The sequence below is a fragment of the Cimex lectularius genome, unplaced genomic scaffold (genome assembly GCF_000648675.2).
Source record: "Cimex lectularius strain Harlan isolate CLEC.00 unplaced genomic scaffold, Clec_2.1 scaffold3, whole genome shotgun sequence".
Lineage (NCBI taxonomy): Eukaryota > Metazoa > Arthropoda > Insecta > Hemiptera > Cimicidae > Cimex > Cimex lectularius.
Window position 1 is genome coordinate 3,347,526 of NW_019392688.1, and position 18,519 is coordinate 3,366,044.

An 18,519-nucleotide genomic window follows, 5' to 3' on the forward strand; every position below is an offset into this window, starting at 1 on the left:
AGAATCCACATCTGCATAGACCCTCACAGAAACATAAAACGTGTTCTGAGTCCTCCTCTTCTTCCTGGTATCTGTATTTCTTCTGTCAGGTCTATCCGTGGTATGTCCTTCTTAGGTGGCAGTGCTCTGACAGGAGTCCAACCGGAATCGTGGTTCTGTTGAGGTTGCCTTCGACTAATTCCTTTGTAAGTTTTGCGGATGGCCCTTCTATGAATCTCTTCGAGTTTGGACTCATTAAGGCAAGATGCTAAGCCACAAAAGTGTTCAGGACCTAGAGAGTCCATGTTGGCTCCCTCTTTGGTCAACATGTCAACCTTATCGTTGGCTCTATACCCCGAATGCCCAGGGGACCGTTAGTGTTGCTGACCTCCGCCAGAGACTCGATGCAGTTCGCATGAGGTTAGGCCCTTTAGTGCTGCGTGACTGTCAGAGAAGATGGCTACTTCCGGGAATGTTTTCCTAGCCTTTTTATTTCCCTGGCGCAGTGTTCAATCGCTAGATTTCAGGCTGGAAAGCTGTAGCATATTTACCTAGATTTACCGTCAGCTCGGTCTTTGGATTCATCCCCCTGTCTTATTTAGATCAAGGTGAAGTATAGAGTTCGGAATTACCAAGACGCAGAACTCGATTTTGGTGAACTTGGACTCTTTTTAAATGAGAGTCACTTGCAGACCCCAGGAAAGGTATTTTACATATTGTAAAATGGGACATAGACGTAGTAGGTATAGCAACCTTTTGAATAGTGAAAGTGAAGCACTCTTGTCAAGAACGGAATTGAAATGGAAGAAAACGGAATCACCCCTTATTACCTTTTATCCAGTGTGACGCCTAAATATTTGACGGAATCAGCTTCAGGTATCCCAGCTGCTTCCATGACTGCAGGTGTAGTTTCAAATTTACGAGATAGGTGAATGCACCTAGAATGTACTTTTGGGGATTTCATACGCCATTTTTGATTCCAGCCAATAATTTTGCTAACACCATTTTGCTATTGCTTAGAAACTAGTAGACCAACTTTACCTCTACTAAGTAAAGCAAGATCATCTGCAAACATAACTATCTTTATCAAGTTAGATCTGGGTATATCATGGACCTAGCGCAAGTAAAGAACCCAGACTATTCCCTGCGGAACCCCAGGTCGAATAGATCTTGCTACCGAAGTGACTCTATAATAAGTGATTCTATAGTTCTATTGATCAGATATAATTTAACAAGACGGTAGTAGTATAGCAGCTCTTCCTTAATTGTGGATAGAAGTCAAGAATGCCAGGCCCTACCAAAGGCCTACTGTGTCAACAAATAGAGCTTGATTTCCTTTTTTTCATACCTTTTTAAAGTTGTGCCAATTACTCTATGGAGCTGTTGTTGGCATGAGTGCTGCGTGATGATGTAATAATTGCATACAATATTATTATTTTCATAGAAATCCTCACATAAAAAGGATTAAAAAGCAATGAGATAACAAAATTCTTAAAAAAATCACGTATATTGACCGTATTTCTTATCACCAATGTTCATTCCTTGGAAGAAAATTAAGCACAAAATATAAATTGACTTTAAAATTGAGATTATTAAGAAAATAGACCAATTGTTTGTTAAAAATAAAAAAGTAGTCCTATTGAGGTGGGTAAGGGGTCTCACTCCACTGGTGCCGTATAATGAGGCAATAGGACAAAGTCCGCTCACTTAATCGACTTGGTCAATAAAAAAAATCATGTAAGTTAAAAAAAATATTAATCTAATATTAATTTGACGATTTTTCTTATTACCAAGAAAAAAAGAAAATTAAAGGATAAGAGCCAAAACTTGGAAGAACTGATCTTGAATTCAGTTCTGATCGCTCTTTTTGCACTTGTAAGAACAGTTTTTTTTTTAATCCTAATAATACATTAATCGTTATTTCATCCATAAGATTAATAAAGCTTGATTTCTTCGAAATCGGATTAAGACGAGGATCAGCCGGTTGATGCTTTCCAGCGGTGATCCTGCGAACCACCCTCATCCAGGCTTACGCGATTCCTGACAGATGGCAGGCGATGCTGTAAATCCTTGGTCCTCCGGTAAAAACACCATTTCAACCAAAGTTAATGGTCTATCATCAAACTAACATATTTCAATATACAATACGAAAATTTTTAAATATAAGTATTCATCTTTTGGTAAGTTTCTGAAGCAATGATGAGGTCAAGACGTTTTTCGTTTCAAAACGTGAACATATCAGAAATCTACTTTTAAATAGAAATGTTGAGGTGGACCTTCAAGACGTTTGAGAAAAAAACCAGTATCACTATTAAATACTGCTTAACGTTGAGAATCAAAAAAGAAGCACAGTAATGTAAAATATTTTACCATTGCTGATGTAGGTAGTTTACGATAAGCGAAATGGCCTAAAGGATTTTAAATCCGTTTAGAAGAAAAAATGGACACATTTTTATGCAAAAGAAGACACCTTGGTGCTACAAGAAAACTAAATCACTTCAGAAGCTAAATCAAGAAGAACCATCAATAATGATTACTGTAGATGGAAGGGTGTCCTATAAATCGCATTCTCACTCGACATGCAGAGGGCCGACGACTAGTGTCTATTAGTCTTTTAATAATAGTAAAATAGTTAACTAAAATAAAAAAATTATACCATTAGCAATATTCAAAGCAGATGGTAAGTAATGTTACAGATCAACATCGAAATCAACAAAAATTTCGATTTTGCATCTTTTCCGCTACACCTAACAGAACTGTTAATTAAATTAATTTACGCGTAACTATGAACAGTTATGAAACAATATAAGGCGGTTGTCCAATAAACATTATATCATCATTAATGATCAATATTGATAATATTGCTTTAAATTAAAGATAATTCATTAAATATTTAGATTTTTCAGAAAATTTAACACAGCTTTTTTGCTAAACGATCAGCATTCATTAGTTCTTATCAGTTCTTTGTTATCATAGACAATGATTTTTATGACATGACTTGTCCATCTGTAAATACAATTAATTAGAGTTCAATGATAAACAGATGTTGTCAATGGAGAAAAAGAAAAGCGTGATTCTAAAACATAAAACATTATATCTTCAGTAATGATCAGTAGAGATGAAAGTAGTACCATGATAATTAAGTAGTAATCCCGTCTATAAAGGCTTGAAAGAAAACCATTTAGGATTTTTTTTTAAATTCATTAATCGCATTTTAAATATGCTACAAGCAAAAATGTTCAAATTATTAGTATATTGTGTGAACATGTATACACGGACGCACAAAAGGGCGTATAAGGTATGAACGGCGTCCATCCAGTGATGGAAAAACGTAGTTCACGTACAGGGTGGAGATCATTATCAATCCTGTTATGCTGAACCGGCACAGGGTTACTTACTGGGTCTGCCTCTTTTTGAGTTATTCAAACGCGGTTTCGCATTGCGCAAGGAAATGTTCCTCACTGAAGATGGCGCAATGCCGAATCGCGTTTGAATAACTTGTTATACCCAAAATTATTTCGGGCCGGAGAAGAATTATCCCGACAGCTTGTCGGAGTGGTGGGTAGGAATGAAAGGAAAATTTACAAATCAAAAAAAAAAATTAATGGCCAAAAAATATCTCTGCGTTGGGCGCCACCCCATTTTATCCCTCCAGAGTTTTCCAGGAGAGGAGTAATGGAGAACTCCTTCAACTAAAAGTATATTCTTGTTTATCAATTAATTAAGGTTTTTAGTTGGGATAAAAAAAGTCAGTGTCGCGAGCGGGATTCGAACCCACGATCTTCGGCTAGATACGCCGCTACTCTACCACTTGAGCTAGCGTGACCTCGCTCCACTCGGACACTAACTTCCCATCTCAACCCCACCTTTTGAATTTTCCCTTTTGCTATTTTTAGTTCTATAGGAAATCACTAAGTACCCAAATTTAAATGACTTATAAGAAAAGAAAAACAATATCAGAAAAGTATCAAAAGGTTTATTGTTTGAGTTTTATCTAATTTAAAAGATGCATTTAATAAAGCAACAAATCAGTCTGGGATTAGAAGATGTAGGAGGCAAATCAAAGATAGAAACGATTTCGAAGCATGGTATACTTTTTCCAGATAGCGTGCGATGTTTAATATGTGGACCGTCAAATTGCGGGAAAACAAATTTAATAATCAATTTATTATACCATCCTAACGGTATACAATTTCAGAAGGTTTACATATTTGGTAAATCGTTGTACCAACCAAAATACATACAAATGAAAGAGGTTTTTTCATATTTAAGTGAAATCCGTCTTCATCTGTTCGAAGATAACCAGGTGGTTCCATTTCCTCAATTCCAAATTCCGTTTTAATTTTCGACGATAAAGCGTGTGACAAACAAGACCGCGTTGGGGGCGTCGGTGGCCGCAACGGTTTTGGCGTTGACACGGCGCTCATCACTGTAAGATAAAGGTCCCGGGTTCGAATCCAGCGGCCCTGCATTCAAACCCGACATACTTAAAAATGGGCTTTTTTTCAAAAACACCGGCACCCTGAGGGTTTATGTGACCTCTGCTGTTGCAAACCTAACAAAAAAAACCAAGACCGCGCCAGATCGTAGTTCTGTAGGAGTCGCCATAACGGCATACATTCATTTTACCTATGTCAAAGTTATACGACAGCCCCGAAACATTTGATAAAGGATAATGTCGTTTCTTATAATTTTCAAACAATATTTAGGGAATATGAGACGCATATGCGAAGACTATGTAAATTCGGTCATGTCATTACTTTATGCCATGGTGGACATACGGGTAGGGGCACTCCAGGCAAGCTCGGGCCAGGATGAAGACAGACTCATACGGTGGTTCCAGGTCAGAAACCTTACCTTGTCTTTGTCACATTCGTGTTTCCTCTGTTTAAATGATTATCCATATTTACAAGTAATAGTACAAGTAGGATAAAAAATAATTAAGCCAAACCAGAAAAAAAAGTAGATTAATGGGGAGGGAAGATAAAAATGAGAAAAGAGAGAACAATAATGGGGGAGGGATTTATTAAAATTAAACAGAGTAAAATTAAAATAGGTACTTCGTTTCCTTAAACAGCTATTGCAATAAACCATAAACCAGACCTGGGCTAACTTTAAAAATTACCAAAAACCCAAAACAATAATCTAAATTAACAATAATATAATCGTTAAAATTAAAACAAACAAAAGTTCCTTCTGCAGTCTTTTCCGTAAACCGACAGTTTTACTTTAGAATCGTTGTTCCAGCAACAGCCATCCATCGAGTCCTTAAAATTAATCCATGTGTTAACCACGTTATCTCCTTAGAAGAATAGGAAGCTGATCAAAGCAGGAAAATAAAAATTTAATTTTTGGAAAAAACATTTTACTCTCTTATAATAATTACATTAAAAAAACTCAATTTTTTGTCACAAACTGAAAAAACTCGCGAGTGGAGACAGACCCAGGAAGTGACCCTGTGCCGGTTCAACATGAGTTCACCGACTCCTTTGCCAATGTCAGGTAATTAATTTGTCGCGTGGCCAGTCTCCGACCGCCATGTTGCGGACGACAATTCGTGGATTAAGGAGTCTGAGTGATGGCATTTACGAAATGTGACGTGTAGAATTTTAAGTCCGTCCATAGACGTATGAAGCAAAACATCAAAGAAGTAATTATAAAAGCTAGAAGTTTTAGGTACAAAAGAAAAAGCCACACTGCTACAAGCAAAACGTTACCTCATCAGTACAGAAGATAGTGCCATGGCATTTACGAAATGTGACGTGTAGAATTTTAAGTCCGTCCGTAGACGTATGAAGGAAAAAAGCAAATAAATAATTAATGTAAGAAAGAAATTGTAGGTATGAAATAAAAAGCTATAAAATATTGCATCATCTGGTCAGAAGCAGGAAGTGCTAGGTATTTACGAAGGATGACTTGTAGGTTAGGAAACCCATCTAATACCTTTGAAGGAAACCAATTAACGAGAAATTAATTAAGCAAGGAGAAGATGAATTCATTAGTCCTACAACTAATACGTTACGTCATCAGTAATGACCATACAGATGCGGGTATTATGCCGGCATATAGGTTTTTATAAAAAATCACTGGCACGAATGTAAATCATTCCTTAGACTTTTAAAGAAAAGCAGTTATGAAACAATTAATGGCAGTAAAGACGGTGTAAAAATAAAATTAGAAGCCATAGTCCTAAAGCTAATACAGATCAGTTTCTTAACTACGTACTGACAGCTTTCTTTCTTCCTTTTTTTTTACTTTTCTTCTTCTTCGACTACTTAGGTGATCATATTATCAAATATTATAATTATATGCTTTATCATTGTACCTTATCAATACGGTTTTACGCCATCATCAGGAAACATAAAAACCACATGAAGACCATCATAATTAATGTAGAATAGTACTTTTAATATATTGTTTCGACAGTTATGGACAATAATTTTTTATTTTTGAGTTCTAAATCTCACAAGGAAGTTTTTGAGTCAGATTTACGTTAATTTTTTATGATCCTTTGGCCTAAATATGATGACATTTTTAGCAATTTTTTTTCTTTTTTTTGGTTTATGGCTTAGCAGGATAATAAACAATATTTCTCTTTTCTTCGTCCTGTAACTTATTGGAACATGGATTTACATAGTGCGTAGCCTGTCTATTTAGAAAATTAACAATCTGAATTTACAATATTTCAGGATGTGCAATGGAAATTATGGGAAAGAATGTGTTCGTCAAGGTTTTAATTAGAAAATATGATGAACCTTTTTTGGAACCTTGGATTAATTTGATCCTTGATGGGCTTCCTTTAATTGAAGGCTTAAGGTTCAATTTTATACACGGCTTGTAAAATAAAAGTGATCTTTTTTAAATATAAACAAAGTATTCTTGGCAGGGACAACCTGTCGTGTTCTATACCCTTGAATCGTTCCATTCCCCCCTCAAAGCCCCGCGGAAACACGGCATTTCAGTGTCCATTCATGAAAATCATCCATGCGGATCCCCATTCCGACTTCCTTTCCCCACTCGGCGAGACGGACCCGGAACTCCGACTCCAGTATGAGAGGTGATTGGAAGAAAATCCGAGTGAGAAGTAGGCCCGATGAGCTGAACAGGCGAACCGATCTGAAAACATGTGAGTATAACGGAGATAACCGGACGGATCGACGCGGTAACGTAACACACTGGTCAGTGATGACGGGACGTCAGCGGGGTTGATGAACTATCACGGGGAATCCGACGTCGTATCATATTGATCGTGACGGATAATGGCAAACGGCCAGATAAGCGGAGTAAGAAAAGTCAAATCTCTCGATATTTTGTCAACTGTCTTGGCGAAATCAGAAAAATTATCTTGTTTATGTAGTTTAGTCGTTTCCCATCATCCTGGTCCGGCTAAACTCGCTGCTTTTGCCTACTGTGCTCTTTTGATTGGAAAATATCGATAACCAGCGAGACTACGCGGACCAGGCTGATAGGAAATAACCAAATCACTGGTTAATCCCCCCGCAGACCCCAAGAGGAAATCTTGTTTATGTAAGTTTTGCTTGATTTATTTACACATTGTATAACGTATTATTAATAAAACAATCGTGTAAAGATCAGTTCAACGCAATAAGTCTGAAAAAAAAATTAGAATAAAAAGTTCGTTTAACTAAAGTTTAACTTAAAAAATAAAATAAAAATTAATAAATATGACCAATTGCAAATAATGGTCCGCGTATTCTCGCTAGTTTATCTTTTCTGTTTACGTTTTATTTTCTTTTGTTGTAACTCTGGAGTTTTATTTTGTTTTTGCTATCTTCAGTTCTTCCTTTTGATGCCATGATGAATTTTGCTATAGAATAAGAAAAAAATTGAGTAAGTAATTTATTGAATTTGATTGTTTTATGCTTTCTTTCTTCGTTTACTATGTCTACTGAGGTTATAATTATTTCGTACGTATACGCTCCAGTATAGACATATTTCGAGTATGTATAGTTTTCTTTCTGTTTGGACGTTTATCTTATTGGAATATTGCAATTTTGTTCTCGTTTTATGACTAGTTGAATATCTCACCCTGTCCTAAATTATTGGTTCTTATTTGTGTCATTTATTTATTTTCAGTCTGTTAAATGTATTTATTTGTACAATGGCTTTTTTTATTGGTTTTGGTGTTTTGAACAAGGTTCTGTCTATTCATGTGTACATGTGGTTAGAGGTTTTATTTTTTATTGTTTCTGTTGAAATGTGTGCTTTTTTTATTGGTTTTGATTGTTTTTATTTATGTTTGTATTTTTTCTTTCTGCTCTCTTTTTGGATTTTTCATTTTTCTTTTGTTTTGCCATGGTGTAAATGGTATTTGTATATTATTCATTAAATGTGCTAGATATTTTCTAAGTTTCTTTACTATGTATGTGTTCGTGTCTTTTTAAAGGTTTCCTTTTTATTGTCATTTTTGTTGTTTTGTTGTAGTAGGCTTCTACACTATTGTATTGTTGTTTTTATGTGTAAGTTTTTGTTTTATTGTATCTTTTTGGTTTTTTCCCGCTGGATTCGAACCCGGGACCTTTATCTTACAGTGATGAACGCCATGTCAACGTCTAGATCGTTGAGACCACCGACGCTATTCTGTTTTTCTGTTTTTACCAGGAAAAAATTTACCATGTTGTAAAAGATAATTGTATTCACATTTATTACATAAATTAGTCGTTTCTTTTATGTTTCTATGAATGTACGTAGTATTGTATTGAAGTTTCGTTTGTTTTTGTTCTTTTTGATGTATGTGCTTTTTTTTATTCAATTCGTCTATTTCGTGTTTATTTCTTGTCATGAAATATTTGACCATGTTAAAGATGATAATTGTATATTTGACGCATATTCCATGTAAAAAGGATTAGTTGTTTCGCAAGTTTTTTTCTAACTATGTATTTATACTCGTTTGAGGCTTCCTTTTTGTCGGTTTTTATGTATGTGTACATCAAACTACATATTAACTAATTTATTACCTACTGTGGATCATTTATTTCGCCAGTTTCATTTCTTATGTTTTTATGTATGTAAATATATATTTATTATAGTGGCGTTTCGTTTGTTTATATTATGTTTGGAGTTTTTTGTTTGTTTTATTCGATTCGTATGGTCTTATCTGTGAGTTTTCCTGTTTTTGGTCTCTTTAGGAATTTTTATTTTTGCTTTTCTTTTGTTGCCATGAAATATTTTACTGTGTTGTTGGTGACGATTGTGTATTTTATATCTAATCCATGTAATAAAGATTAGTTATTTCTTAAGTTCCTATTCCTATCTGTGTGTTTATACTGGTTTGATGTTTCCGTTTTGTTGTTTTTCATGTATATGCTTTGTTTCGTGCTTGTGTTTACGTTGTTATATGTTTCCTTTGTTCTTTATGTGTGTTCTGTGTTAGTAATGATTTTAATGTCATGTATTTCGAGACACGTATGGTTTGAATTTGTACGTATTACCAGTTGTTCAATTTTCAGTGTATGCTGCTTTTAATTTTATTCGTTTTGGCCAAGCTTAAGTCAATTACATACTGTATTGACGTTTCCTTGTTTTTTGCTTTTTGGTATTTTTGTTTTTTTAAATTAGTTTCGTGTTTGTGCTTATGTGTATGTGTTTCTGCTCTCTTGTTAGATTTTTCGTTTTTCTTTTGTGTTATAAAATATTTTACAATGTTGTACGTGTATGTATGAGTGCGTGTTCGGTTTTCCTTTTTATCTATTTTATTGTAGTTTATTTATTTCTGTGTGTCTCGCTTGGTTTATTAGTTTCATTATTATGTTTAAGTTCTATGCCTTTTTCTGACTTATTTATTGTTGTTGTTTCTTCTTGTACTGTTTTTTTTAATGATATACCTGTATACGGGTACTTCTGAGCTATAATTTAATGTCGTGTGGTTTGCATCTGTTATATGCTGAATTGACCGTTAAAGCTATTACGACGAATCTGAATGCCCAAACGCGCCTGAAAATTAAAACAAGCGAGAACAAGCGGGCCAGGAGAAACCACAGTCAATTCAAGTCTACTTACAATACACTCGCATCGCTGTTGTTTAATTAATAAAACCGAGACAAAAAATAAAACTAATTTTCTGAGAATTTGTTTAAAGGTTTAAATAATGATGAAGTCATTTTTTAAACTTATTTTTGCCCAAAGCGTTCTGCTTTCTTTGTTATTAGTTTGATAATTGAGAAACGTACCCGGCATTAGATGGAGGTAGGATGTTGCACCAACGCATTACTATAAAAGTAAGGCTTTCGACGTGCTTGGTTTGTAAAATAAAAAAGTTTATTGTCATACATTCATACTTATGAAACCAAGACTCGCAGACAATGGGGTCTCTTGAAATGAAACTTTTTTCTGTTTGTCTTATCGCTCCCTCACCGATTATTTCCAGACAAGTGAACTGTCTGAAAGAGAAAAAATTGGTATTCGATTCACAATTCAAGGCCGTTTTGGTTGTGTTCCTATTCTTTCCTTGTGAAGAAAATCTGAAACTGCTTTAACCCAATTCTCAGAACATTCAGTTTTTTTCCCATTTTATGAACTGTGCGACAACGCTGTGAACAAAATGCACCTAAAGACTCGGAAAATGCAGCTTTCCTGATCGTCCTGTTCATAAAAGCACAACTGAACTTGACTTAACATTGACCAAAACAAATAAAATCCCAACTAAATTGTGAATGACTGAACAATTATAAAATCCATAAAAATAAAAATTCACTTTATGCAGAAAACTAAAAACATAACTAAACTATGTTTTGAATAAAAGGTTTTAAAACTTAAAAATTGTAAAATTGTAAGTCTCCAGCGTCCCTTGGTCCGTCTGTTTTCGCTTGTTTAGCCTGTCGGACATATAAGTCGATTGCATATTCTAATAGTCCGCCACTCTTACTTCGTATAACAAAAACATAACGTAAACTGAAATAGAACGCAGCATTGCGTGTATTTACTAGCGTGAATGGCAGGGCTTATCTCCAATTACAGCAGTGACGTGACAGTGTCGTCACAGGCATTTTGTTCCAACGGCGGGTTTGAAAATAATCCTATATAATATTCCTCTTTTAAAATAATAATATAAATATAAATAATAAAATAATAAATATTAATGTAAATATTCCTCTTTTTGGAAACTGAACAGTTTTGTTCACACTAACACGGCGCGCGACCGTTGCCGTGCCAGCATGCTTCCGTCGTCACCGGACCGTGATCGTCGGATTTCTTGTTGGCGATATTTTACAGTTTTCACGACCGTACAGCATGAATGATAAAAAACTCATCGAGTTGGTGCGAAATTCTGTGGTGTTTGATCAGCCAAAAATCCACTGAAAGGCACGAACTGTGTGACTAGAGAGCCCTGTATGATCACAGTGGCCGGGAATAAGGGCCGTCAGGACACTGGTGTGTGTGAATCGACTTTTAGGCGTTGACACGATGCTCATCACTGTAAGGTCTAAGTCCCGACATACTTAATTTTTTTTTAAAGCGCACCCCGGATTGATATGACCTCTGCTGCTGCGAACCCCCGTTAATAAAAGTATATATCGATTACTCTGGGGTAGTGTAAATGTAATTTACTACATGAATGGAGGGGCTTATCCTTAATAACAAAGAATATCGAGTACAATGGGGTTGTGTGAACGAAGTCTGGTGTGTGAATATAATTTATTGGCGCGAATTTGGGGCCTATCCCCAATTAACCTGAGGTACTTCGAGTACTCTGGGGTAGGGTGAATACCAGACTATTATGTTTTATTTATTATACTGGTAGACATAAACTTTAAAATAGGAAAAGATACTAACGGATCACTAATCCTTATTACTTTTTTTAGAAATCAAATAGACAAATATCATTTAAACCATTGAAGAATATTTCATGATCAAAAGATTAACGAAAACCCAAACGACAGACCAGAAATAGAGAACCAACACATAAAACACCAATCTCATCACACATATTCTTGCACAGACCATACAGATATTTGTCGATCATGTAACATGCATAGGAACTAAAAAGGCGACTTACCGAAATAGCATCACTAATCTGGTGGAACAAAGCTCAACAAAAAGTAGCTACCCAAACAATAGGCAGCATACAAAGACTAGCAAACCTATGTATCACAGGGGCAATGAGAACAACCCCTACAAACTCATTAGAAACCTACCTTCACTGGAAATATTCATATAAGGAGAGGCTAGGAAAAGCACACTTAGGCTCCAGAAACAATTAAATTGGAAAGGAACTAAACAATTCGGGCATACAACCATAATCAAAAAATCAGACACCTATTATTAGAAATGGGGACTGATTACATGATCCCGGAAACAATCTTCACAACTTCCTATAAAGTCTCAACGGACTATAAAGGAGAGGAAGAACACAGGAGAGCATAAGATCAAAACAAACGAAGGAACCAGATCAGGCGTTTTCTGTACAAGCCCAAAACATGTGCAATCGACCTCATTAGGGAAGTACATTTCGGTCATTCAAGCAGAAATACATGCCATCAATGCTTGTGCCCTGGAAAAGCTTAAAAGAGGTTACACTGACAAAAAAAATCCACATAAGATCAGATTAGCATGTAAAAGAATCAGATCAAAATTAGTCAGTGAATGCATCCAAAATCTCCAAAACCTTGGGAAAGACAACAACCTGATGATATCTTGGGTGCCAGGGCACAGGGGAATTTTGGGTAACGAGAAAGCAGTCTGGCCAGAGGAGGATCTGCAATACCTACAATACATAGGCCCCGAACCTATTCTTGGGATAACAAAAACAAATATAGAATCCTCCATCGCAGAATGGATCCAAACAAAACAAAAGGAGAAGTGGATAAACTCTAGCGGTGCTAGACATAGTAAACTTAAGATGAAACAACCCTCACCACGACTGCTGCAATTGGAGAGGGCCAAACTCAGTGGTTGGACTACTAACCGGTCACTGGCATCTGAGAAAACATCTACACAACATGGCTACCCATGATCCCATTTGAGATTATGTAATGAGGAAGAGGAAACAGCTACTCATATCATTTTCATTCGAAGCAACAGTTCAATGGAGATTTAACCTAACGTACGGAAAAAACTTAAGGAATCAAATTGCAGCAGCGTCAGTCAAAGACTTGATACTTCTAAGGAGAAGGATTGAGTCTATTGCACTGAACTAAGGAACTAGGAAGGTACAATAAGCTAGAAGGCTGCAGTGCCTGGGGAGTGCAAATCCCGCTTCCTAGTATCCTTTTTCACCATACCATACCTAAATATCATAAATCTTAAAATTTATTTTCTCAGATCAAAGAATTTGACGACCTGCTCGATGTTTTCGTTGAATAGAACACAAATACTTTCTAATCTCATAAGTTTTTCCTATAGTTAAAAAAATCTTAATAAGTTCGTGCAGCCGGCCACTTCATGCTACATGCGGAATATTCATTATTTACATTTAATTCATACGTAGTATGTTAATTATTTATAACAGTAATGAAGCATAAAATTAAAATAAAATCTATTTAATTAATAATTGATAGGCAAAAATGACTGTTGACTTAAATGTTGGATTTATCGTAGTACGATAAAAGGATCTTCCAAGGTTTGTTTGGTTTTCCAATTGTGAAAAAATAAATGGTATTAATAATAGAATTTTCCAGAAGATAAACTTTTGCTAAAAAATAATTTCAGGATTTTTGGACTGGCGGATGGACGAGCAATCCGAGTCTGAAGAATCCTCACTCGACGCGGAAGAATGGGAAAGAAGAATAAAAGGACGATTAAAGGTGAGCTCTAGGACATCTTGATTTGTGTATTTTCACAAAGAAAACGTGGCTTATTTTTTTCTTTTCATAAGTTAAAAATAGATTAAACTAATTGAATTCATATAGGCTTTTCAATATAAAAATAGAACTATTACAAATAAGAGAAATGGTGTGAAATAAATGTTATTTTAAGAGATTGAGGTCAATATGTTTTGCAAATTTCAGAAAACTTTCTTTCACAACGTCTTTCAAAAAGTCCTTTTCAATAATCCATATTCAAGTGCTCAACACCATTCTTATGTGTAGAGCTCCACATACAAACCATGGGGTATGCCCTGCACTGCCAAGGTATCACAAGAGCTGCTAGGTGACTGTATCAAAGGAATTGATTGAGGGCACACCTTGTCAGTGAAATCAGGGAATGATTTTATTTTACTTTTTAGTTTTCCTTGTTTGCTGCCAAATCTGACACAAATGAATGGTCTAATCGATTTTGTCACACAACTACTCGAAATTTGGTTAAAGGATAATTCAAAATTGACTAGTTTTCGTGGTCCGCTTGATCAATTAATGTCTTTCAATTAATTAAGGTTTTTAGTTGAGATAAATCAAATAGACATTTGAAAAATGGCAAAAAAGAGGGAAAATTCAAAAGGTGGGGTTGAGATGGGAAGTCCGAGTGGATCGAAGGCACGACGCTCAAGTGGTAGAGTAACGGCGTATCTAGCCGAAGGTCGTGGGTTCGAATCCCGCTCGTGACACTGACTTTTTTTTATCTCAACTAAAAACCTTAATTATTTGAAAGACATTATTAGGTCAAGCGGACCACGAAAACTAGTGAATTTAATAAGTTAAAATGAAGTATATCTTCACTAAAGCTCTCCGTGGCCATTTCATTTGTCGCCCAGAATCAAATAGATTACACGACATTTGAAAAATAGCAAAAAAGAGGGAAAATTCAAAAGGTGGGGTTGAGATGGGAAGTTAGTGTCCGAGTGGTCGAAGTCACGATAGCTCAAGTGGTAGAGTAGCGGCGTATCTAGCGGAAGTTCGTAGGTTCGAATCCCGCTCGTGACACTGACTTTTTTATATTTCAAAATGTTCATTCATTAATGCTTTCTTTTCAGCTTCTTCAGTTCCTTCCAACCCTTGGTCTTTCACCCAACAAATATTCACCAGTATTACGTGTTTTGCCAATATAACAATTTTGTTTCTTGCTTCTTTTTTGCTGGGATTTTTCATTGAGTCTAAACCATCATCAGACATTTTGTTCCAATTCCTCTCTTCGTTCTCAAAATAGTTTTGGTGTTCTTTGACCCAATGGTGTGCTCCGATTGAGAACTGCTCTGCCTGATTATTCGAGCAAATATATTGATTACTACAAATTAAAAGTCGAAACTGTATCATTTTCTTGTAGTCCCTTCATTGTTTTCAAGCTCACAGTGATTTATTTCTACATCTTTACATCCTCTAGATATCACAAAAAAAATTCAGTGTTATTCATATCGATATGATGGTGGGCTATTCGGCAAGCCTTGAAATGGTTCGATGCCATTTTAACACTCGTACAGCTACAAATCGTTAGACCTGTTCATATTTTTCTGGATTCTTTTATATTTTATCGCTTCCGTCCATGCTGTTTGGTCCAGAAGATGCAGAATAGCCCCGACATATATGGCACGAAGAGCCTCAGGATCAAATACCCATACACTCCGATCACTATGGCATTGACCGATTTTAAAGTTTTTTAATTGCTTCCACTTGGGACTTCTACGTCATTTTAGAATAGAAAAGTTCATTTGCCTCCTGTAGTTTACTCGTTTCCAATAATGTAGATAGGGATAAAAGAGGCGGCATCAAGGCCTTCCGTAGCTCAACCTGAGTAGGTCTATTGTGTTCCTTTGGTTAACTCACAGGCCAGCTTCAGGTTATTGATGAACCTCCAAAGCCTTGCCAGCGGCTCCTTAGTGTAAAATTTTGCTTGCAGGTTTTCCTCTCCTTCCTATATTTTTGCATAGACCTTAACAAAAACATAAAATCTCTTGTGCGGTCTTCTCCTCTTCCTGGCAGTATCTGCACAGTGTTTCTTCTGTCTGTACTCCTTTCCGGTGCATGTACCTTCTTAGTTGGCAGTGCCCTGTCAGGATTCCAACAAAAACTTTCTTTTAATATGAACGTGCAAAACCTTTCATTTCGTTTTATTCAATAAAATATTGTTTCTGACTGTAAAGCTCTGTATGCTTAGATTTGAAATTCAACAATGTTGATTGCGCTCACCGTGAGGAAGTAATCATCCGCAAATGCCAAAAGCCTTGCAATTAGCTGGAAGTTTAAGTATCAGGAACGAATCGTATAAATTGATTAAGAACACGATCCGCTAGTACAACTCTATGGGCAAACTTTTTGACGCAAATCGTGTAATCTGTACTTCCACAGTGCATAGTAGCCTGTCTTTTGCTGAAGTATGCTCTTGCCAAGACAGTTAGTTCTCTTAAGTATTGAATTTTAGCAGGCTATTAAGCAGCATTAAATGCTCCTACCAAGCCCAACTATATAAGTTGTACCTGTGCTACTTGAATCCTGGAAACCGCACTAGAACCAGGGGTTCCGCAGGGGGTCTTTTCTTTACATGCGCTATGCCCATAATATCCCCAGATCTAACTTGACAACGATAGCTATGGTTGCAATGATCTTTCTTTACTTAGTAGAGGTAAAGTTGGTCTGCTAGTTTCTAAGCAATAGCAAAATCGTGTTAGTAAAATTATTGGCTGGAATCAAAAATGGCGTATGAAATCCCCAAAAGTACATTCTAGGTGCATTCACCTATCTCTGAAAATTTGAAACTACACCTGCAGTCATGGAAGCAGCTGGGATACCTGAAGCTGATTCCGTCAAATATTTAGGCGTCACACTGGATAAAAGGTAATAAGGGGTGATTCCGTTTTCTTCCATTTCAATTCCGTTCTTGACAAGAGTGCTTCACTTTCACTATTCAAAAGGTTGCTATACCTAGTACGTCTATGTCCCATTTTACAATATGTATCACCTTTCCTGGGGTCTGCAAGTGACTCTTATTGGAAAAGAGTTCAAGTTCACCAAAATCGAGTTCTGCGTCTTGGTAATTCCCAATACTTCACCTTGATCTAAATAACAGGGGGATGAATCCAAAGACCGAGCTGGCGGAAAATCTAGGTAAATATGCTACAGTTTTCCTGCTTGTAATCTAGCGATTGAACACTGCGCCAGGGAAATAAAAAGGCTAGGAAAACATTCCCGGGAGGTAGCCAACTTCTCTGACAGTCAGGCAGCACTAAAAGGCCTAACCTCATGCGAACTGCATGGAGTCTCAGGCGGAGGTCAGCGACACTAATGGTCCCTTGGGCATTCGGGGCATAGAGCCGACGAAAAGGTAGACATGTTGACCAAAGAGGGAGCCAGCATGGACTCTCTAGGTCCTGAACATTTTTGTGGCTTAGCATCTTGCCTTAATGAGTCCAAACTCGAAGAGATTCATAGAAGGGCCATCCGCAAAACTTACAAAGGAATTAGTCGAAGGCAACCGCAACAGAACCACGATTCCGATTGGACTCCTGTCAGAGCACTGCCACTTAAGAAGCACATACCACGGATAGGACTGACAGAAGAAATGCAGATACCAGGAAGAAGAGGAGGACTCAGAACACGTTTTATGTTTCTGTGAGGGTCTATGCAGATGTGGATTCTTGCTAGGGAAGGAAAACTCGCAAGCAAGATCCGACAGTAAGGAGCCGCTGGCAAGACTATGGAGCTAGCAAGTGATTTGTAAAATTAAATAAGCATAATAGATCTATCCAGGTCGAGGAGGAGAAGGCCTTGTGCCTTTCATCCCTATCCCTATCCTTATGTACTGGTAAAGATTGTGGGATCAATCTGGGAAATTTCTCCGGACCTTGTGATGAGATTTTGAGTACCACATCAAGTTAGGCTTTTATCATTTTTTAAAAATTACAATATGTTTTGATGGATGAATAGTGTATGTTGTATTCTTTTTCATGTTGGAATGTCTTTCCTTTGAAGAAATAAAGAAAAAAACTTGTGTAATTTATAAAAACCTTTGACCATCTTGGGTTTTCTTTGGGCATATTTGTTCTTGTCGAGTGTTATTGCCGAATCGTGCCTTCTTTTTTAATGTAAAAATTCCATTTTCCACGCATTCCACGGGACGGGTGCAAGGGAAATAAGAAATACTTCTTCGGCATTGAAATCACCGCGTGCCGCCTGACCGCTTTCCCCCCATCCTTTTTCCTCATCATCCCACCACCTCAAGAAAAGGATCCCCACCACGCACTTCTTTCAACCTCTCCCTGACGTTTTACAGTTATATTACGACTCTTGTTTAACCGAGGCGTCCTTTCCGTGCTATCCGGCGGTTTTCCCAGTGGTTTTTCTTACGAGATAAATGACTAGAAATGGCCCACGCGGCGGTCTTGAGGGCCCACAACAGGGCCCAGCAGAAGGTGAGTGGAATCTGTGACGACGCGAGACCTAGAATCGGCCCAATCCTATGACATTTAACCTTAATGAAACTTATAATCAAACAGCCGGATCCTTCAAGAAAACTAATTCCAAGCTTGCACTTTTCCTAGATATTCTATCTAGGATCCTTTTAACACTTTAACATTTTGTAATTACCAAACTCTTTCCTCACTTGCTCTCAGTTACACACGCAATCTTCAGAAATTGTTTAAACCGTCACTCTGACCCTCTCTCTCTCTTAACTACACTGTATCAAAAACCTCCATGAAAACTTCGATCATCT

At 36.7% G+C, this 18,519-nt stretch overlaps 1 protein-coding gene across 4 annotated transcripts in view; it reads left to right on the forward strand.

Annotated features, from left to right (window-relative positions):
• Positions 1 to 7,019: 7,019 nt before the first annotated feature.
• LOC106662334 (rhophilin-2) overlaps positions 7,020 to 18,519 on the forward strand; it is a 28,434-nt gene continuing 16,934 nt past the window's right edge. Inside the window, exons 1-2 of one of the 4 annotated variants that reach the window (XM_014386359.2) lie at positions 7,020 to 7,105; positions 13,648 to 13,742. In XM_014386359.2, the coding sequence (XP_014241845.1) occupies positions 13,665 to 13,742 (78 nt within the window). In that variant the 5' untranslated portion in view covers positions 7,020 to 7,105; positions 13,648 to 13,664. Of the gene's footprint in view, positions 7,106 to 7,169; positions 7,263 to 7,408; positions 7,507 to 13,647; positions 13,743 to 18,066; positions 18,218 to 18,519 lie in introns of those variants that run through there. The other 3 variants (XM_024225824.1, XM_014386360.2, XM_014386361.2) reach the window with 3 other exon arrangements.